This window comes from Cetorhinus maximus, chromosome 17, assembly GCF_964194155.1.
Source record: "Cetorhinus maximus chromosome 17, sCetMax3.hap1.1, whole genome shotgun sequence".
NCBI lineage: Eukaryota > Metazoa > Chordata > Chondrichthyes > Lamniformes > Cetorhinidae > Cetorhinus > Cetorhinus maximus.
In genome coordinates, this window is record NC_135895.1 from 1,506,661 (window position 1) to 1,529,828 (window position 23,168).

A 23,168-nucleotide genomic window follows, 5' to 3' on the forward strand; every position below is an offset into this window, starting at 1 on the left:
ATGATGGTAATGTCACTGGGCCCTGTGGATGCTCTGTGGGCACAGGTTCAAATCCCAGCACAACAGCCGGTCAAATTTGAATTCAATTAATAAATCTGGAATCTAAAGCTAGTTTCAGTAATGGTGATGCTGAAACTATCACCAACTGTTGTTAAAACCCATCTGGTTCACTAATGTCCTTTGGTGAAGGAAATCTGTCGTCCTTACCTGGGTCTGGCCTACATGTGACTCCAGACCCACAGCAATGAGGTTGACTCTTAAATGCCCTCTGAAATGGCCGAGCCACTCAGTTGAAGGGTAATTAGGGATGTGCAGTAAGTGCTGCCTTGCCAGCAGCACCTACACCTCATGAAAGAATAAAGAAGTAACCAGAGGGGGAGATGAGGAGAATTTTTTTTACACAGCGAGTTGTTGTGATCTGGAAGGCGCTGCCTGAAAGGGCGGTGGAAGCAGATTCAATAATAACTTTCAAAAGGGAATTGGAGAAATACTTGAAAAGGGGGGAATTTATAGGGCTATGGGGAAAGAGCAGGGGGAATGGGTCCAATTGGAGAGCTCTTTCAGAGGGCCAGCACAGGCACGATGGGCCGAATGGCCTTGTTCTGAGCTGTGTGATTCTCGCTATGAACCATCACCCTCAGTGGGGAGAGAGCAGCTCAACTGGAATCTTCCACATTGGAAGGAGGGTTAGATCTCTGAGGTGTGGCCGTTCCAATGTGAGTGTGAAATTTGCCGACATGATAATCAAAATGCCTCTCTTGATTTATTTCAGATTGGATGGTTTCCCTCAACATATGTGGAAGAGGAGGAAGATTGTTTCACAGACTGACTCGTTACTTCACCTGAATCTCAGGGATCAGTGAATTAAGATGATTGCAAACCAGCCAATGATCTAGGAGTCTGGTGAAGAGTATTCCTCACTGCAAGTTCCCTGTTGGTCTTCACATTATGAACTGTGATTTCAGGAGCCAACAGGTTCATTGAGACTTTGTTAGGAACAAGATGACAATCTGGTCTGGGGTAAGGGGGAGGATGGGGACTGGATAGTAGACGCTCCCCTTAGAACCAATTTCACCATCTCCACTTCCCACATTGGAATTGAACTGACTCAGGCTTTTTGCTGATTGAGACACGCAGCCCACATCAATCTAACAATGCGAATTCTGGCAATCTGGGGATCCATCATTTGGAGATGGAGTGTAAAGCCCAGGTTTATTTGCTGCCTGGATACTGACTGCTGTGTGTATAGTGGAAAGAATTGAATTTAGCAAAGATTACCTCATTGTCGCACTAATTACAGAACACAGCCCCTGTATAAGATTCACACTGAACTCCGACAGACCAGTCCAGGAATGGCTTAAACTTTTAAATCAGTGAGTAGCACTCTCACCCCAAAGTCACAAAGTCATGGGTTCAGTTCCCACTCCAGAAGGTTGAGCACAAAGTTCAAGCTGAAACTCCAAGGGCAGGACTGAGGGAGTACAGCACTGTCAGAGGGTCAGTACTGAGGGAGTGCTGCACTGTCAGAGGGTCAATACTGAGGGAGTGCTGCACTGTCAGAGGGTCAGGACTGAGGGAGTGCAGCACTGTCAGAGGGTCAGGACTGAGGGAGTGCTGCACTGTCAGAGGGTCAGTACTGAGGGAGTGCTGCACTGTCAGAGGGTCAGTACTGAGGGAGTGCTGCACTGTCAGAGGGTCAGTACTGAGGGAGTGCTGCACTGTCAGAGGGTCAGTACTGAGGGAGTGCAGCATTGTCAGAGTGTCAGGACTGAGGGAGTGCTGCACTGTCAGAGGGTCAGTATTGAGGGAGTGCAGCAGTGTCAGAGGGTCAGTATTGAGGGAGTGCTGCACTGTCAGAGGGTCAGTACTGAGGGAGTGCTGCACTGTCAGAGGGTCAGTACTGACGGAGTGCTGCACTGTCAGAGGGTCAGTACTGAGGGAGTGCTGCACTGTCAGAGGGTCAGTACTGAGGGAGTGCTGCACTGTCAGAGGGTCAGGACTGAGGGAGTACAGCACTGTCAGAGGGTCAGTACTGTGGGAGTGCAGCACTGTCAGTGGGTCAGTACTGAGGGAGTGCGGCACTGTCAGAGTGTCAGGACTGAGGGAGTGCTGCACTGTCGGACGGTCAGTACTGAGCGAGTGCTGCACTGTCAGAGGGTCAGTACTGAGGGAGTGCCACATTGTCGGAGGGTCAGCACTGAGGGAGTGCTGCACTGTCAGAGGGCCAGTACTGAGGGAGTGCTGCACTGTCAGAGGGGCAGTACTGAGGGAGTGCTGCACTGTCAGAGGGTCAGTACTGAGGGAGTTCTGCACTGTCAGGGGGGCAGTACTGAGGGAGTGCTGCACTGTCAGAGGGTCAGTCCTGAGGGAGTGCTGCACTGTCAAAGGTGCTGTCTCTCAGATGAGACAGCTCCTGCTAACCCCATCTTCTCAGGTGACTGTAAAAGATGCCGCTGCAGAATTTAAAGGTGGGGGTAATTCTTCTTATTAAATGGCGCAGCAGGCTCGAGGGGTCAAATGGCCTATTCCTGCCCCTCATTCCTACCCCTGCCCCTCTTTCCTACTCCTGCCCCTCATTCCTACCCCTGCCCCTCATTCCTACTCCTGCCCCTCCATTCCTACTCCTGCCCCTCATTCCTACTCCTGCCCCTCATTCCTACTCCTGCCCCTCATTCCTACTCCTGCCCCTCATTATTACGTTTGTACTTATGTTCATTTGTCAATATTCATCTTTAAACCATTTCTCAAATTAAACAGATTATTTGGCCAGTATCTTATTGTGGGATCTTGCTGTGCACTAACTGGCTGCAGTGTTTCTGACCATACAGCAGTGACCACACTGTCAAAGTACTTTGTTGTCTGTGAATGCTTTGGGAGATCCTGAGGTTGTGAAAGACGATAGTTGTAGAAATGCAAGTTCTCTCCCTGACTGAACCGAAGCTAAATCCTGAGGACGATGGGGTGAAAGAACCAAACCAAACTGACCTTTAACCCCTTCAGTGGTGGAGTTCACAGGGTCAGGGAGACTCGATGTGAGGTCAAAATGTATTCCTTGTTTGCTTTTGGATGCGGAGATCCTTGCCATGTACAAATGCTGTTTCTAAAGTTTAAATAAAAACCTTTCATTAAACTGGAGAAGTTTGACGTGAATATTTATTTATTTCACTTTGTGTGGAATTGGAGCCCAGAATTGGGGGAGCAGAATGACCTGGTCACACAGAGCAAGACCCCAATCCTGAGCTGAGGGCACTCGGTGACCAGCTTTTATTGTTCTCAGGGTAAAGTGATGGGGCCTTTGCTGGATCTGAGGACACTTTTCCCGAGCTGGAGTCTCTGGTCCTTTGATGCAGCAAATTCCAGTCACAGGGAAGTCGGATAAAGAAAAGAGGCTCATTGCTGCCATCACTGGGAGCTCCGCAGTGACAGGTATATTCACAAAGACAAACAGCGATTCACACACAAACCACATCGCACCTCGTGGGATTGCAAGAAAATAACTTCATCTTAATACAAAATAATCAACGTCCACACTAACACTGTGATTGCTGCTCACGGATATTCCCACATGGGACTGATACAGTCCCTGCCCTGGATAGACTAGGATAGGAACTGGGATTCAGGGTGGGGAGGGGGGTCAGGAAGGAAGCGATTACACCAAACCCGAATGAACAGGATTACACAGGAATGCTCAGCGATGCCCAGGATGTGGGGAACACCAAACTGCCCCTCATATTCCCTCCGGTTTTGATGCACTGACAGAGAGGCCGGGTCCCCACTCAGTAATCCCTCACTCGGAGAGAGCGGCAGAAAGACTGAGTGAGTATAAAGTGTAAGCGGGAGGGAGTGAGAAATTCACTATCGGAGTTTCCATCTTTCAGATGAGGCGTTAAACCGAGGCCTCCTGTCCTTTCAGATCGGTCACATCACTGTTTCCAAGAAAAGCAGGACAGCTCGCCCCGGTGTCCTGGTCAATATTTATCCCTTACGCAACATCACACACAGGTTATCTGGTCATTAACACATTGTTATTTGTTAAAAAGTCCTTCAATGGCTGTAAAGTGCTTTGGGACATCCTGAGCTGGTGAAAGCCGCTAGAGAAATGCAAGTCCCTCCTTTGTTCCTTTGTCTCGAAGCTGAACACGGGATGAGTGGCAGGTGGTTGTAGAATGAATATTAGCTGCTGCCTCAGATCCGCAGGGAGTCAGAGAGTCCAGTCCCCACTAACCACTGATTCCATCCACGGTCTGAGTTCCAGTCAGGCTGGGTCTCTGGGTTGAGGTTTCCGATCCAGCTTGTCTTTCCTAGGGTGGGGTATGTGGGGGAAGGGAGCGTGTTTTAACAGTGAGGCAGTAAACGCTGGATTCTCCTGTGCTCTCCGCACCTTCCTGTGAGCGTCCTTGGCACTGGAAGCTGGTCAGAGCGGTACACGGTCATTAGCGGCGATTAGCAGCACAGTCAGCGAGAGCAGCACCCAGTGTAAGGTGGGGTCTCGGGGGGATTGGGACACACATCCCCCCACTCCCTTCCTGCACTGGACTTTCTCACACAGGAGGCCAGTGTAGGGAGTGGGACAGAGACACCTCCCATTGGCTTCACACACTCCTCCATTCTCACATCGCGTCAGCAAGTTATCACACACCCTCGCTGCAAGAGGACAGAAAAAAGAAAGGTCAGTTCATTGAAAATCTCCCCACATTACAGATTGTTTCAGTGTCACCACCCCCAGGGTTTCACTTTTACAACAACATTTTATTAGTAAAATATCCGACAGTGAGAATATAATAAAGGTTAATCACGCAAAAGGAATATGAAAAAGGTTTGGAAAGATGTGAAAAAACAATTAGGAAAATGAAGAGAAACTATGAAGTTAAATTAAGATGGAATAGAAACTGAAACAGTAAAATATCCCAGAGCCACAAGAACAACAAATGGACAATCAGGAATGTGACGGAGTCACTAAGGAATAAACACCATAAACTCAAAGGTCATGACAGCAAAATGGCAAAAATATTCAACAATTACTTTGTCTCAGTGTTCACCGAGAGACTAACATGGTGGACGTGAGATTTAAAAAATAATCAAAAAATGTAGAAAGACATTTCAGATGGAAATGGGGAAGATAATTAATAAATGAATCAAAAATTTAGAGGATAAAATTCCTCGCCTGGATGGATTCCATCTGTGCTTTTGAAAAGAAGTTTGGGAAGAGACAGCAGAGGCGCTATTACAGAGATAAAAACATTCATTAGAAAAGGGAAGAGGATTGGCAGGGACCTAATGTGATTCTTCTATTTGAAAAGGGAGATGGAACAAGTCCTGGAAACTGTCAACCAATTAGCTTAACGCCAGTGACAGGAAAGATGGGAGAATCTTTACTCAAAGATGTAACAGAAAAACTTCTAGAAAGTGGAAATATGACAAAGAGCAGACAGCACAGATTTCAAAAGGGAAAGCTATGCTGACTAACCTTATTAAATTCTTTCAAGTAGCAAAAGAAAGGGTAGATAAGGGTAATGTAGTCGATGTAATATATTTGGATTTTTAAAAGGCCTTCGATAAGGTGAAGCAGAGTGAACTCATGGTTAAGGTCAGAGTGTGAAGGGTCTGGGGACAAGTGGCAGAATGGATGATAAACTGGCTATAAGTGGGAGCAGGTAAAGTGACCAAAAACTCAAGTTTTAAGGAACCAATGAAGGGGATGGGTCAACAGAGCAAAATTGATGATTAAATGCTGGAGGAGAGACTGTGGATGAAATTAGGTCCAGTTATAGTCACCACACTTTAGGGAGGATGTCGAGGCTTTGGAGAAGGTTCACTCACTAAAAGTCTCTGTGTTTCCCCCTCAGTAGCTTGACTATCAGATACTCTGCTGACCCTGACACACAGGAGCCAGGTAAAAGGTTAGGTAAGGACAAAATGGGACCTATCAAAGATGAAGATGGAAACTTGTGTGTAGATACAGAGGCTGTGGGAAGAGTTTTGAATGAATATTTTGTCTCTGTGTTTACAAAGGAAAGGGAGGATGTCGACATGGTATGTCCGGGAAGAACACTGCGAGATATTGGACGGGATAGTCATAAAGAGAGAGGAAGTACTCGAAGGGTTGAAATCCTTGAAAGTTAATAAGTCACCAGGGCCAGATGGATTGTTTTCGAGGCTGCTGAAGGAAGTCAAGGAGGAGATAGCAGATGCTCTGAGGATGATTTTCCAATCTTCACTAGACACAGGGGAGGTACCAGAGGACTGGAGAAATGCAAATGTAGTTCCATTGTTTAAAAAACAATCAAAGGAAATGCCAAACAATTATAGGCCAGTTAGTCTTACATTGGTGGTGAGCAAATTAGTGGCATCAATCCTGAGAGATAGGATTAACTGTCATGTGGAAAGGCATGGACTAGTCAGGGATGGTCAGCATGGATTTGTTAAAGGAAGGTTTTGCCTCACAAATTTGATTGAATTCTTTGAGGAAGTGACAAGAAGGGTTGATGAAGGTAGTGCAGTGGATGTTGTGTACATGGATTTTAGCAAGGCATTTGACAAGGTCCCACATGGCAGATTGGTCAGGAAAGTAAAAGCCCATGGGATTCAGGGTAATGTGGCAAACTGGATAAAAGGTTGGCTTTGTAACAGGAAACAAAGGGTATTGGTTGATGAATGCCCTTGCGAATGGAAAGTTATCTCAAGTGGTGTTCCACAGGGCTCGGTGTTGGGACCCTTGCTGTTTGTGTTATATATTAACGATTTGGACGTGGGGGGTACGATTGGGAAATTTGCAGATGACACAAAGATTGGCTGAGTAGTGGATAGTGTAGAGGATAGCCATAATCTCCAAAACAATATAGATGGGTTGGTGGAGTGGGCGGTAAAGTGGCAGATGGATTTTAACATAGAGAAGTGTGAGGTCATACATTTAGGGAGGTCAAACAGTTACAGGGATTACACGATAAATGTGAATATATGAAGAGGTGTAGATGAAGTGAGAGATCTTGGCGTACAAGTACACAGGTCCCTGAAGGCAGCAGTTCAAGTAGACAAGGTTGTAAAGAAGGCATATGGAATGATCTCCTTCAATGGCAGAGGTATAGAATATAAAAGTAAGGATATAATGTTGGAATTGTATAAAACACTGGTGAGGCCACAACTGGAGTGTTGTGTGCAGTTCTGGTCACCACATTACAGGAAGGACGTAATAGCTCTGGAGAGAGTGCAGAGGAGGTTTACAAGAATGTTGCCAGGGTTAGAAAAGTGTAGCTACGAGGAGAGATTGGACAGGTTGGGGTTATTTTCCTTAGAACAAAGAAGGCTGAGAGGTGACTTGATTGAGGTGTACAAAATTATGAGTGGAATAGATAGAGTGGACAGGATAAAATCGTTTCCCTTGGTGGAGAATTCTAGAACCAGGGGACATAGATTCAAGATAAGTGGCAGAAGGTGTAGGGGGGACATGATGAAGAACTTTTTTACACAGAGGGTAGTGGGTGTCTGGAATTCGCTGCCCAAGTTGGTGGTAGAGGCAGAAACTCTAAACTCTTTTAAAAAGTACCTGGATCTGCACCTTAAGTGCTGTGAGCTGCAGGGCTATGGGCCGGGTGCAGGAAGGTGAGATTAGAAAGGGCACCTGGGTGTCCTCGGGCTGGCATGGACAAGATGGGCTGAATAGCCTCCTTCTGTGCTGTAACTTTTCTATGGTTATGGAGCGAGGGCAGGAGCTGGTGTGGAACGGTTCCTTACCTTGACAGCCCCTGTGCCAGTAATATCCAGGCAGGCACTTGTCACACTTGGGCCCTGTTGCCCCATCCTTACAGTCACAATGTCCCGTGTCATTACAGCGATGGTGGAGTGAGCCATCAGGGTTACACTTACAGTCTGTAGAAACAAGACAACACACACACAGACTGCACACAGCGATTCCCAATAAAACACATCAACACAGGCTTAGCAACAGGAATGACGGTGACCCAGGACAGGACGGTCAGACTGTGAGAGTAAAACAAGTCTTCAACACTCTAAACAGCTTCAATGGTGCACACACTGTCAGAGGGTCAGTACTGAGGGAGTGCTGCACTGTCAGAGGGTCAGAACTGAGGGAGTGCTGCACTGTCAGAGGAACAGTACTGAGGGAGTGCTGCACTGTCAGAGAAACAGTACTGAGGGAGTGCTGCACTGTCAGAGGAACAGTACTGAGGGTGTTCAGCACTGTCAGAGGGTCAGTACTGAGGGAATCAGGAGGGTCAGTACATTTTTAAAAATTCATTCATTGAATGTGGGCTCCGCTGGTTTGGCCAGCATTTGTCGCCATCCCTAACTGCAAATTATAAGGTGGTGGTGAGCTGCCTTCTTGAACCGCTCCATGTGGTGTAGGTACACCCACAGTGCTGTTAGGGAGGGAGTTCCAGGATTTTGACCCAGCGACAGTGAAGGAACGGCGATATATTTCCAAGTCAGGTTGGTGAGTGGCTTGGAGGGGAACTTCCAGGCGGTGGTGTTCCCACCTATCTGCTGCCCTTGTCTTCTAGATGGTAGTGATCATGGGTTTGGAAGGTGCTGTCGAAGGAGCCTTGGTGAATTCCTGCAGTGCATCTTGTAGATGGTACACACTGCTGCTACTGTGCGTCGGTGGTGGAGGGAGTGAATGTTTGTGGATGTGGTGCCAATCAAAGGGGCTGCTTTGCCCTGGATGGTGTTGAGCTTCTTGAGTGTTGGGGGAGCTGCACTCATCCAGGCAAGTGGGGAGTATTCGGTCACACTCCTGACTTGTACCTTGTAGATGGTGGACAGGCTTTGGGGAGTCAGGAGGTGAGTTACTCATTGCAGGATTCCCAGCCTCTGACCTGCTCTTGTAGCCACAGTATTTATATGGCTATTCCAGTTCAATTTCTGGTCAATGGTAACCCCAGGATGTTGATAGTGGGGGATTCAGTGGTGGTAATGCTATTGAACATCAAGCGGTGATAGTTAGATTCTCTCTTGTTGGAGATGGTCATTGCTTGACACTTGTGTGGTGCGAATGTTTCTTGCCACTTGTCAGTCCAAGCCTGGATATTGTCCAGGTCTTGCTGCATTTGGACATGGGCTGCTTCAGTATCTGAGGAGTCGCGAATGGTGCTGAACATTGTGCAATCATCAGCGAACATCCCCACTTCTGACCTTATGATGGAAGGAAGGTCATTGATGAAGCAGCTGAAGATGGTTGGGCCTCGGACACTATCCTGAGGAACTCCTGCAGTGATGTCCTGGAGCTGAGATAATTGACCTCCAACAACCACAATCTTCTTCCTTTGTGCTAGGTATGACTCCAACCAGCGGAGAGTTTTCCCCCTGATTCTCACTGACTCCAGTTTTGCTAGGGCTCCTTGATGCCACACTCAGTCAAATGTTGCCTTGATGTCAAGGGCAGTCACTCTCGCCTCACTGAGAGAGTGCTACGTTATTGGAGGGTCAGTGCTTAGGGAGTGCTGCAATGTCAGGGAATCAATACTGAGGAATCCTGCACTGTCGGATGGTCAGTACTGAGTAAACGTTACACATTTGGACAGTCAGTACTAAGGGAGTGCTGCACTGTCTGAGGGTCAGTACTGAGGGAGTGCTGCACTGTCAGAGAGTCAGAACTGAGGGAGTGCTGTACTGTCAGAGGGTCAGAACTGAGGGAGTGCTGCACTGTCAGAGGGTCAGAACTGAGGGAGTGCTGCACTGTCAGAGGGTCAGTACTGAGTGAGTGCTGCACTGTGAGGGGGTCAGTACTGACTGAGTGCTGCACTGTGAGGGGGTTAGTACTGAGTGAGTGCTGCACTGTCAGAGGGTCAGTACTGAGGGAGTGCTGCACTGTCAGAGGGTCAATACTGAGGGAGGGCTGCACTGTCAGAGGGTCAGTACTGAGGGAGTGCTGCACTGTCAGAGGGTCAGTACTGAGGGAGTGCTGCACTGTCAGAGGGTCAGTACTTAGGGAGTGTTGCACTGTCAGAGGGTCAGTACTGAGGGAGGGCTGCACTGTCAGAGGGTCAGTACTGAGGGAGTGCTGCACTGTCAGAGGGTCAGTACTGAGGGAGTGCTGCACTGTCAGAGGGTCAGTACTGAGGGAGTGCTGCACTGTCAGAGGGTCAGTACTGAGGGAGTGCTGCACTGTGAGAGGGTCAGTACTGAGGGAGTGCTGCACTGTCAGAGGGTCAGTACTGAGGGAGTGCTGCACTGTCAGAGGGTCAGTACTGAGGGAGTGCCGCACTGTGGGAGGCTCCGTACAGAGGGAGTGCTGCACAGTCGGAGGGTCAGTACTGGTCACTCACCTGTGGGAAGAGTAGTCAGAGAGCTGGGCCTGTGTCAGCAGCTCGGGAGCGGCCGCGCTGAGTTCGAAAGGAAAGTGAAAAAAAAAAACAAATTGTGACATCACAGAAAAGAAGCAATTTGATTGGTTGGAGAAGAAGCTGTTTGGTGAGTGTCTGGTGTGTATTTAGTCAGTATTTAAGGTTTCGTCTATTCCTCAGGTTTAGAATAAAGTAACAACAGTACTTTTTGGTAATGTTTATTAAGAAGGATTTAAAAGTTTAAGTGATTTATAAGTTTAAGGTTAAGGCATGACAGGACAGCTCAGCCAAGCGGGATGCACGTCCTGTGACATGTGGGGAGTGGTGGACACGTCTCGTGACCCACACCAGCCCATGAGCAGGAAGTGTCACCGGCTGCGCCAGCTGGAGCTCCGTGTTTCAGAGTTTGAGCAGTAGCTGGAGTCACTGAGGTGCATCCGTGAGGCAGGGGATCACGTGGATATCATGTTCAGAGAGGTGGGCACACTGCAAGTTAGGGGTAAGCAGGCAGATAGGGAATGGGTGACCACCAGGCAGTCCAAGAGAAACAGACAGGTAGTGCAGGAGCCCCCAGGAGTCCCGCTCACTAACCAGTTTTCAATTCTGGATATCGGTGAAGGCGATGGATCCTTGGATGAGGGCAGCAAGAGTGAAGCCCGTGGCACCATAGGTGGCCCAGCTGTACAGGAGGGGAGGAAGAAGAGCAGGAGGTCAGTACTGATAGGAGATTCTTTAGTTAGGGGAGCAGACAGGCGTTTCTGTGGCCGTAGATGTGACTCCAGGATGGTCTGTTGCCTCCCCGGTGCCAGGGTCAAGGATGTCACAGAGCGACTGCAGGACATTCTTCTGGGGGAGGGTGAACAGCCAGAGGTCATGGTCCACATTGGGACCAATGACGTAGGTAGGAAAGGGGATGAGGTCCTGCAATCAGAATTTAGGGAGCTCGGTAGAAAATTAGCAAGCAGGAACTCCAATGTAGTAATCTCCGAATTATTCCCAGTGCCACGTGTCAATGAATACAGAAATAGGAGGATAAGACAGATGAATGCGTAGCTGGAAAGATGGTGCAGGAGGGAGGGCTTTAGATTCCTGGGACACTGGGACTGGCTCTGGGGGAGATGACACCTGTACAAGCCGGACGGGTTACACCTGAACAGAGCTGGGACTGAGTTACTCACCGAGAGTTTTGCTAGTGTTATTGGGAGACCTTTAAACTAACTAGGCAGGGGTGTGGGAACCAGGAGAGACTATTAGAGAGGAATAACAGGGTGCACAACATACTGGGAGGGACAGATAGCACTAGAATAGAGAATAGTAAGTTAATGGATGGAGATGGAGCAAGGGAGCAAGTAATGAAGTATTAATATCAGATCCACATGTATGTAAATGCACGGAGTATAGTGAATAAGATTGGGGAGTTACAGGCGCAGATTGCCATGTGGAAATATGATGTTGTGGCGATAACAGAGACCTGGCTCAAGGAAGGGCAGAGCTGGGTGTTAAACGTTCCCGGGTACAAGGTGTTCAGAAGAGATAGCAAAGGAAGGAAAGTAGGAGGGGTGGTGGTATTGGTTAAGAAGAGCATTGCAGTGCTGGAGAAAGAGGATGTCCCAGAGGGTTCAAGGACAGAATCAATTTGGCCAGAGCTGAGGAACAAACAGGGTGTAATTACATTGCTCGGTGTAGTCTATAGACCAGCAGCTGGTAGGAAGGATGTAGAGGAACAAATCTGCAAGGAAATTACAGGGAGGTGTAAACATCGTAGAGTAGTTATAATGGGGGACTTTAATTACTTGTATATAGACTGGGATAGTGGTAGTGTAAGGGGCAGTGAGGGACATGTGTTCCTAGATTGTGTTTAGGAGAATTTCCTACAGCAGAATGTGTCCAGTCCAACAAGAAAGGGGGCACTACTAGACCTGGTTCTTGGGAATGAGGTGGGCCAAATAGATCAAGTGACAGTGGGGAAACATTTAGGGGACAGTGATCATTGTATCATAAGGTTCAGGATATCAGTGGAAAAGGATATTGGTTAACCCAGGGTAAGAATAATCAACTGGCAGAGAGCAGACTTCAATGGGGCAAGAACGGAGCTGGGCTGGATAGACTGGAACCAAAGGTTAGTGGGAAAAACAGTAGCTGAACAATGGGCTACCTTCAAAGAGGAGATGGTTTGGGCACAGTCAAGGTATGTTCCCTCAAAAAGGAAGGGTGGGACAAACAAATCCAGAGCTCCCTGGATGACAAAGGAGATAGAAATTCAGTTAAAGAAGAAAAATGTGCTTATGACAGGTGTCAGGTAGCAAATACAATCGAGAACCGAGCTGAATACAAAGGGTTCAGGAGGGATGTGAAAAAGCGAATACAAGAAGCAAAGAGGGATTATGAAGACTGACAGCTAACATAAAAGGAAATCCCAAAGTATTCAAAAGCACATCAGCAGTAAAAGGGTGATAAAAGGAGGAGTAGGGCCGATTAGGGACCAAAAAGGGGATTTACACATAGAGGCAAGAGGCTTGGCTGAGGTGTTAAATGAATACTTTGCATCTGTCTTTACCTATGAGGCAGATGCTGCCCAGGCCATGGTGACAGAGGAGGAAACTCAGTCACTAGAAGGGTTTAAAATTGATAAGGAGGAGGTGTTGGATCAGCTGTCGGTTATTAAAGTTGATAAGGCACCGGGACTGGATGAGATGCATCCAAGAATATTGAAGAAAGTGAGAGTGTAAATTGCAGAGGCACTGGCAATAATCTTTCAATGTTCCCTGGATTCAGGGGAGGTGCTGGAGGACTGGAGAATTGTGAACATTACACCCTTGTTCAAAAAAGATTGTAAAGATCCACCCTGCAGTTACAGACCAGTCAGTTTAACCTCGGTGGTGGGGAAACTTCTAGAAACAATTACTCAGCATAGAATTAATGGTCACACGGAAAAATGTGGATTGATTCGGAAGAGTCAGCATGGATTTGTTAAAGGAAAATTGTGTCTAACTTGCTGGAGTTTTTTGAAGAGGTAACAGATGGTTGATGAGGGTAAGGCTGTTGATGTGGTGTATTTGGACTTCCAAAAGGCGTTTGATACAGTGCCACACAACAGACTTGTGTGGAAAGTTATAGCTCATGGAATAAAAGGGACCATAGCAATGTGGATACAAAATTGGCTGAGGGATAGGAACAGACGGTAATGGTTGATGGACATTTTTCAGGCTAGAAGAAGGTTTGTAGTGGAGTTCCCCAGGGATCAGTATTGGGACACTTGCTTTTCCTGATATATATAAATATAAATGATCTAGATCTTGGTGTGCAGGAGACAATTTCAAAGTTTGCGGATGACACAAAACTTGGGAGAATTGTAAACTATGAGGAGGACAGTGTAGAACTGCAAAAGGACATTGACACATTGGTGGAGTGGGCAGATAGGTGGCAGATGAAGTTCAATCAGGAGAAGTGTGAGGTAATAACCTCTTTGGTACAAAGAACAGGGAGAGGCAGAATAAAATAAAGGATACTATTCTAAAGGGTGTGCAGGATCAGAGAGACCTGGGTATATATGTTCATAAGTCATTATAGGTGGCAGGACAAGTAGGGAGAGCTGTTTCTAAAGCTTACAGTATTCTAGGCTTCATTAATAGGGGCAGAGAGTACAAGAGCAGGGAGGTTATGATGAGCTTATATAAGACAAAAAACCATTGCGGATGCTGGAAATCCAAAACAAAAACATCCCGCGCATCCACCCTCACGCCTTCTCCTCCCTCTCAGAAACATGATAGGGTCCCCCTTGTCCTCACTTATCACCCCACCAGCCTCCGCATTCAAAGGATCATCCTCCGCCATTTCTGCCAACTCCAGCATGATGCCACCACCAAACACATCTTCCCTTCACCCCCACTGACGGCATTCCGTGGGGATCGTTCCCTCGGGGACACACTGGTCCACTCCTCCATCACCCCCTACTCCTCAGCTCCCACCTATGGCACCTCCCCATGCCCAAGCAGAAGATGCAACACCTGCCCCTTCACTTCCTCTCTCCTCACCGTCCAAGGGCCCAAACACTCCTTTCAAGTGAAGCAGCATTTCACTTGCATTTCCCCTAACTTAGTCTACTGCATTGGTTGCTCCCAATGCGGTCTCCTCTACATTGGAGAGACCAAACGTAAACTGGGCGACCGCTTTGCAGAACACCTGCGGTCTGTCCGCAAGAAAGACCCAAACCTCCCTGTCGCTTGCCATTTTAACACTCCACCCTGCTCTCTTACCCACATGTCTGTCCTTGGCTTGCTGCATTGTTCCAGTGAAGCCCAACGCAAACTGGAGGAACAGCACCTCATCTTCCGACTAGGCACTTTACAGCCTTCCGGGCTGAATATTGAATTCAACAACTTTAGATCTTGAACTCCCTCCTCCATCCCCACCCCGTTTCCGTTTCTTCTCCCTCCCTTTTGTTTTTTCCAATAATTTATATAGATTTTTCTTTTCCCACCTATTTTCATTATTTTTAAATACCTGTAATGCCCTGTCAGTCTTTCCACCCCACTCCCACTAGAGCTGTATCTTGAGTATCCTGCCATCCATTCTTAATTAGCACATTCTCTTAGATAATATCACCACCTTCAACACCTCTTTGATCCTTTTGTCTGTGACATCTTTTGACTATCTGCTCCTATCACTGCTTGCTTGTCCCTACAACCACCCCCCCCAACTTCTCTCCCCAACCCCCCCCCCGCCCACCTTAAACCAGCTTATATTTCACCCCTCTCCTAACTTTACTCAGTTCTGTTGAAGGGTCATGAGGACTCGAAACGTCAACTCTTTTCTTCTCCACCGATGCTGCCAGACCTGCTGAGTTTTTCCAGGTAATTCTGTTTTTGTTTTAGTTTATATAAGACACTGTTTAGACCTCAGCTGAAGTATTCTGTACAGTTCTGGGTGCCACACTATAGGAAGGATGTCAACGCATTGGAGAGAGTGCAGAAGAGGTTAACGAGAATGGTTCCAGGGATGAGACTCTTCAGTTATGAGGATAGACTGGAGAAGCTGGGACTGTTTTCCTTGGAGAGGAGAAGGCAGAGAGGAGGTTTGATAGAAGTTTTCAAAATCATGAGGAGTCTGGACAGATTGGACAGGGAGAAGCTGTTTCCACTCCTAAATGGTTCGAGAACCAGAGGGCACAGTTATAAAGTGCTTTAGAAAAGAAGCAAATATGAAGTGAGAAAAATACTTTTTCAGACAGTGAGTAGATAGGGTCTGGAATGCACTGAGTGGGAGTGTGGTGGAGGCAGGTTCAATTGAGGCATTCAAGAGGGCAATGGATGGTTATTTAAATAGAAACAAAGTGCAGGGTTATGAGGAAGAAGCAGAAGATTGGCACTAAGTTAAAATGCCCAGAGAGCTGGTGCAGACACGATGGGCTGAATGGCCTCCTTTACACCATAAAAATTCTGTGATTCTGAGGGAGTGCTGCACTGTCAGAGGGTCAGTACTGAGGGAGTGCTGCGCTGTCAGAGGGTCAGTACTGAGGGAGTGCTGCACTGTCAGAGGGTCAGTACTGAGGGAGTGCTGCACTGTCAGACGGTCAGTACTGAGGGAGTGCTGCACTGTCAGAGGGTCAGTACTGAGGGAGTGCTGCACTGTTGGAGGGTCAGTACTGAGGGAGTGCTGCACTGTTGGAGGGTCAGTACTGAGGGAGTGCTGCACTGTCAGAGGGTCAGTACTGAGGGAGTGCTGCACTGTCGGAGGGTCAGTACTGAGGGAGTGCTGCACTGTCAGAGGGTCAGTACTGAGGGAATGCTGCACTGTCAGAGGGTCAGTACTGAGGGAGTGCTCCCTGTCAGAGGGTCAGTACTGAGGGAGTGCTGCACTGTCAGAGGGTCAGTACTGAGGGAGTGCTGCACTGTCAGAGGGTCAGTACTGAGGGAGTGCTGCACTGTCAGAGGGCCAGTATTGAGGGAGTGCTGCACTGTCAGAGGGTCAGTACTGCGGGAGTGCTGCACTGTCAGAGGGTCAGTATTGAGTGAGTGCTGCACTGTCAGAGGGTCAGTATTGAGTGAGTGCTGTACAAATGCAATTTCCTGCTTTTTCTACCAGTCACTTTGTTTGATCTCCTACCTTGCTTTGTCTTCTCGCCCTCTCGTGCTGAGATACTTTGCTGTGTTTGACCCCGGTTTGAGTCAGCTGCAACGTGTCAGGAAGAATCGGCAATTATTAACCACAGCTGGAGAATGAAACCTGTCCTGAACAGAACATCTGTACTGTGTTCACACACACACATCGAGTGCAGACTGACAACTACACGAGCATCTGAGGGATAAGCTGAGATATTTCCATCTCCACTTCACCATCAATCAGACAAACACTAACACTGAGACACGGGAGCTGATATTCAGACAGGAGATCAAACCCTCATTCCGCCAGGGAGATTTTAAGGTGAATCTTAAAGGACAGGGGGAGGTGGAGGAGATCATGGAGAGAATTCCAGAGCTTAGGGTCCAGGCACCTGATGTCCCAGATCCCCCAAATATTCCTGTTCCAAAATTATAAAATCTATCAGTCTGAAGAGGTATGGTCACTGTCGGTCAGTATGGGAGTTATGGTCACTCTTGGTCAGTACTGAGTGTTACAGTCACTCTCGGTCAGTTTGGGTGTTATGGTCACTCTCAGTCAGTATTGGGTGTTACAGTCACTCTTGGTCAGTTTGGGTGTTATTGTCACTCTCAGTCAGTATTGGGTGTTACAGTCACTCTTGGTTAGTTTGGGAGTTGTGGTCATTCTTGGTTAGTTTGGGAATTATGGTCACTCTCGGTCAGTTTGGGAGTTATGGCCACTCTCGGTCAGTTTGGGAATTATGGTCACTCTCAATCAGAGTGGTGAGTAATGGTCACTCTCAGTCAGTGCAGGGAGTTATGGTCACCCTTGGTCAGTGTGGGGAGTAATGGTCACTCTTGGTCAGTTTGGGAGCCACCATCACTCTCAGTCAGTGTTGTGTGTTACAGTCACTCGGTCAGTTTGGGAGTTACTGTCATTCTTGGCCAGTTTGGGAGTTATGATCACTCTCAGTCAGTGTTAGGTGTTACGGTCACTCTCAGTCAGTGTTGGGAGTTACGGTCACTCTCGGTCAGTATGGGAGCTACGGTCACTCTTGGTCAGTTTGGGAGTTATGGTCTTTCTCGATCAGTATGGGGGTTACGGTCACTCTCGGTCAGTATGGGAGTTATGGTCACTCTCGGTCAGTATTGGGTGTTACAGTCACTCTCAGTCAGTTTGGGAGTCATGGTCACTCTTGGCCAATGTTGGTTGTTACAGTCTCCCTCAGTCAGTTTGGGAGTTATGGTCACTCTCGGTCAGTATTAGGTGTTACAGTCACCCTTGGTCAGTATGGGAGTTATGGTCACTCTCAGTGAGTTTGGGTGTGGATTTGGGGGTCAATGTGTGGATGGTTTGGAATGACATGGACAGCATGCGAAGGGTTAATAAACAGGGATGAATTGATGTAAAACCTGGGACCGAAGGTGAACAGATTGAGGCCCGACAAACTCACCCAGTTTCCATTCCAGTATCTGGGATATCAGGATTACAACAGGATCCCACTGATCCTGGTCCAGGTTTTCCACAAATATTCCCCCCCACTTCCCACTGAACGTTCTCACTAAGGCAGGGTTAAGAAGTGAGTCTTACACATTATAAATTCCCTGCTTTGTAACTGTTCCTCTGTTCGAGAATTTACTCCAGGGAGAAACAGACAGACTCCTGATCCATTCCTCTCCGCAGATGCTGTCAGACCTGCTGAGTTTTTCCAGGTATTTTTATTTTTGTTTTTGTCCTGATCCCAGTCGCTGTTCACACTTACACTTGTTCACACTCACTCCCTGTTCACGCTCACTCTTTATTCACAGTTGCTCCCAGTTCATTCCTACACGTTTCACATTCACTCCCTGTTCACACCTACATCTGTTCACACTCACTCCCTGTTCGCTCCTACACCTGTTCCACACTCACCTCTTGTTCACATTCACTTCCTGTTCACACTTGCTTCCAGTTCACTCCTACACATATTGCACACTCACTCCCTGTTCACATCTACATCTGTTCACACTAACTTGCTGTTCACATTCACTTCCTGCTAACACTCACTCCCTGTTCACTCCTACACCTGTTCCACACTCACTCCCTGTTCACTCCTACACCTGTTCCACACTCACCCCCTGTTCACTCCTACACCTGTTCCACACACACTCCCTGTTCACTCCTACACCTGTTCCACACTCACTCCCTGTTCACTCCTACACCTGTTCCACACTCACTCCCTGTTCACTCCTACACCTGTTCCACACTCGCTCCCTGTTCACGCCCATACCTGTCCTACACTCACTCTCTGCTCATTCCTAAACCTGTTCACACTCACTCCCTATACACAGCTACAACTGTTCACACTCGCTCCCAGTTCACTCCTACACCTGTTCCACACTCGCTCCCAGTTCACTCCTACACCTGTTCCACACTCACTCCCTCTTCACTCCTACACCTTTCCCTCAGTCAGTGAGGGATGAGAGAGTTTGAGGTGAGCATTTTGCTCCCAATACAGGAATGGAGCCTGGGTCAGCAGGTCACAGGTCAGAGAGCATCGCTTTGACTTACGGCCACTTGTGTTGGGGTCAGGAAGGCCTGGAGAGAGAAACAGAAACAGAAAGAATTAGAGAAACGTCTGATTAATAATCTTCATTGTTCAACACACCAATAAAACCCATGGAGGAATCAGGGAAACAACCAAACTTGAACTCACAAAAAACTCAGGATTCACTTAGATAAAAGCAAAATACTGCGGAAGCTGGAAATCTGAAACAAAAACAAAAATTGCTGGAAAAACTCAGCAGGTCTGACAGCATCTGTGGAGAGAAAGACAGAGTTAACGTTTTGAGTTCATGTGACTCTTCATCAGAATTAAAGAGAAATAGAAATATGGTGAAATATAAACTGTTTAAGGCGGGTGGGACAGGTGGAGCTGGATAGAGGGCCAGTGATAGGTGGAGATTGCCAAAGATGTCATAGACAAAAGGACAAAGGGGTGTTGACGGTGCTGATATTATCTAAAGGATGTGCTAATGGTGACATTAAGGGTAGAAAGCAGGACGAGCAAGTGGCAGATGGCCGTAGTGGGGGTGGGGATCGAAGTAGGCTAAAAAGTGGAGATAAAACAATCTATGGAAATAATTTTTACAAATAATACTAGAAGTAGGTGGGAAAAGAAAAAATATATATATATATAAATATGTATATATAAAAATATATAATAATGATTAGAAAAAAGGGGGATCAAAAAGGGTGTGAGGATGGAGGAGAGAGTTCATGGTCTGAAGTTGTTGAACTCAATATTCAGTCCGGAAGGCTGTAAAGTGCCTAGTCGGAAGATGAGGTGCTGTTCCTCCAGTTTGCGTTGAGCTTCACTGGAACAATGCAGCAGGCCAAGGATGGACATGTGGGCATGGGAGCAGGGTGGAGTGTTGAAATGGCAATCGACAGGGAGGTCTGGGTAATGCTTGCGGACAGACCGAAGGTGTTCCACAAAGCGGTCACCCAGTCTGCGTTTGGTCTCTCCAATGTAGAGGAGACTGCACTTCACTTGCACTTCCCTCGATTTGATTTACTGCATTCGCTGCTCCCAAAGCGGTCTCCTCTACCTTGGAGAGACCAAACGTGTGATTAGCGTGTGTATCGACAGGGTTAATCGATAAGGGTGTCAGTATTCACACTGACCCTCCCTCTATTCCTGTCACTCTCTGTTTTGTGACCTCGGGACATTCTGCGGCAGTTACCACAGATTGTCCCTCACAACCTTCACATCCTGATCAGCTTCAGATTTTTATTACAGTGAAGCTGATTCACCTTCCACCTTCCCCAGCTGTTCCCCAGATGTTCATGCAGCTATTAACATTCCACTCACAGCCCAGTCTCCACCTCACTTCTGCCTCTCTATCTGTGTATGTGCATAAAGAGAGAGATTTCATCATATTTAACACATACATCAATTATAACCTCACCCTCCACACAAAACCAGCTATTCCAACTTCTTCACTGACTGCAACTTTACACAGATAGAAATGTTCAAAAGATTGAGATGTTTTGATAGAGTAAATAAGGAGAAACTGTTTCCAGTAACAGGAGTGTCCAGAGGGACACAGATTGAAGAGAATCGGTGAGATAACCAGAGGGGGGGATGAGGAGAATTTTTTTTACACAGTGAGTTGTTGTGATCTGGAAGGCGCTGCCTGAAAGGGCGGTGGAAGCAGATTCAATAATAACTTTCAAAAGGGAATTGGATAAATAGAGTGACAGAGTTATTCTGGCACAGGAGGAGGCCATTCAACCCATTGAGGTCATGATAGCTCTCTGTAGAGCAATCCAACTCAGTCCCATTCTCCCGCTCTATCCCTGTCACCCTGTAAGTTTATTTCCATTAAACACCCATCCAATTTCCTTTTGAAATCATCGCTGTCTCCACTTCCATCTCCAAATACTTCAAAAGGGGACATTTGCAGGGATATGGGGAAAGAGCAGGAGGAGTGGGGCTAATTGGAGAGCTCCTTCAAAGAGCTAGCACAGACATGATGGGCCGAATGGCTGTAAGATTTGATGATTCTGTATCTGTACAAGTTCCCACTGCCGGTCTCTGTTCCCACATGAACACAATTCGAACGATTGATTGGGCTGTAATTTGGAATCAGTGCATTGCTGGGAGTTCCAATGAGAGTGAAATATGAAGTGAATGTTGTCCTGACATTGGCCTGGGCCAGAGAGACGCTGGTTACTCACAGACATTGACTGTCCCTTTGGGGATTGGGAGGTAAGAGCCTGCCCTCCAGGGTCGGCCTTGAAAACCTTTCTTGCACCTCTCACAGTCCAGCCCCGTCGTGTTGTGCTCACACTCACAGCTCAGCTCCCCATTCTCCAAGATACAGTTGTTGGCGTGAAGGTTACACTTGCATCTGGGGAAAGAGAACAGCAAAGCTGGATTGAAATAAGCTGAGGAACTGTGTTAGAGCCCAGACTCTCCGCTCAGGGACTCTGCTCCGGCCATTACCAGCTTCACTCTGGAACAACAACATGATTCTCCCCACTTGTTGTATTTCAAACCAGGCGACAGGAAGGTCCCCGTGTTTCTGCTGATTAATGATCAGATTCTCGGCAGCAAAAAGGACAAGTTAGGACTGAGTTTATAATCAGCCCAATGCCCGAGACCCACAAAGAAAGAACATGCATTTATATAGCACCTGTCACAACCTCAAGCTGTCCCAGATCAGTGAGGGGAGACTTGGCCCTAAGTGAGGCAGAGACCGAGTGAGTATATTTGGGGATTTGGTTCAAAGTGGGAATTCGGTGCATGGGGGGAAAGAGGTGCTGTTGGTAAGGTTTACTGGAAGAAGTGTGACTTAGAATAGAGAGGTGGGAGTTGGGTAATTAAGGGAGTTCGGGAAGGAAGGAAAGAAGGACTCTTTTGCTTTCTAATTTTCTCAGTCTTCAGGAAGTGATCGTATTCTGCTACAGGAGAAGCTAATTATTTGGTGAGTATTGGTACGTGCTTAAGGTTTACTCTATTCCTAAGGTTCAAAACAGTCTAGCAACTGGTGGTAAGGTTAATAAAATAAAATAAAATAAAAGTTATATAGATATATATAGAATATTTTATTCATTTACGGGATGTGGGCTTCGCTGGCTGGGCCAGCATTTATTGTCAATCCCTAATTACCCTTAAGAAGGTGGTGGTGAGCTGCCTTCTTGAATCGCTGCAGTCCATGTGGTGTAGGTACACCCACAGTGCTGTTAGGGAGGGCGTTCCAGGATTTTGACCCAGCGACAGTGAAGGAATGGCGATATATTTCTAATTCAAATTGAATAAAATAATTAAATAGTTATTTAGAACACATTAGGATGTCAAGGCAGGTGGTGTGTCGCAGCTGCAGCATGTGGGCGATCCTGGATGCTAGTTTGATCCAGGGCAACCCCGTCTGCAGAAAGTGTGTGAAGTTTGAACTGCTTCAGCTCCGAGTTTATGAGCTAGAGGCTGAACTACAGACACTGCGACACATCAGGGAGAGGGGAAATTACCTGGATTCTTTGTACCAAGAAGCAGCAAAGAGCATTTGCTGTGTTGCCTGCCCGGTGCCAGGGTTCAGTACAAGTAGAGAGGGTTTTAAACTAAACAGTGGGGGCAATTCATCAAATTTAGGAAGATGTGGCAAATCAAAGAGCAGAAACAAGACAAAAGAAAAAGGTATAATTACAGGAAAACAAGCTGTGTCGTAGGAAGGGACAGAGAGAACAAATCTAACAGTAAATCAACAGATGAAACTAGAGGTTATAAAAAGAATAAATAGGTAAAACTACAAGCTCTGTATCTGAATGTCTGAAGCATTCGAAACAAAACAGGTGAACTGAGAGCGCACATAGAAATAAATAAGTACGATTTGATAGCCATTAAGGAGAAATGGCTGGAGGGCAACATGGATTGGGACCTGAATATTAAAGGGTAGAGGACATTTATGAAGGGCAGGAAGTGAGGAGAAGGTGGAGTGTTGGTTCTGTTAGTTAATGATGGTATTAGCAGAATAGAGAGGGACGACCTAAGTTCAGGAAACAAGGATGTGGAAACGGTTTGGGTAGAGATGAGAAATGCTGAAGGCAAGGAAGGATGTAAATGTGTTAGAAGCAGTTCACAGAAGGTTTACCAGACTAATACCTGAAATGGGGGCGGGTTGCCTTATGAGGAAAGGCTGGATAGACTAGGCTGGAGTTTCGAAGAGTAAGAGGCGACTCGATTGATACATATAAGATCCTGAGGGGTCTTGACAGGCTGGATGTGGAGAGGACGTTTCCTCTTGT

The 23,168-nt window shown here is 47.1% G+C and overlaps 2 protein-coding genes across 2 annotated transcripts in view; one reads left to right on the forward strand and one right to left on the reverse strand.

Moving 5' to 3' along the window:
* Positions 1-3,130, forward strand: part of vav3a (vav 3 guanine nucleotide exchange factor a) — a 190,641-nt gene extending 187,511 nt beyond the window's left edge. Inside the window, 1 exon segment of the mRNA XM_078560624.1 lies at positions 773-3,130. Within this exon segment, the coding sequence (XP_078416750.1) occupies positions 773-829 (57 nt within the window). The 3' untranslated portion in view covers positions 830-3,130.
* Positions 3,131-3,141: 11 nt separating this feature from the next.
* Positions 3,142-23,168, reverse strand: part of LOC144692131 (netrin-G1-like) — a 100,648-nt gene continuing 80,621 nt past the window's right edge. Inside the window, exons 3-7 of the mRNA XM_078560629.1 lie at positions 21,102-21,274; positions 18,930-18,956; positions 16,404-16,469; positions 7,732-7,866; positions 3,142-4,644 (exon numbers count right to left, since the gene is read on the reverse strand). Of these exons, the coding sequence (XP_078416755.1) occupies positions 4,415-4,644; positions 7,732-7,866; positions 16,404-16,469; positions 18,930-18,956; positions 21,102-21,274 (631 nt within the window). The 3' untranslated portion in view covers positions 3,142-4,414. The remainder of the gene's footprint in view (positions 4,645-7,731; positions 7,867-16,403; positions 16,470-18,929; positions 18,957-21,101; positions 21,275-23,168) is intronic.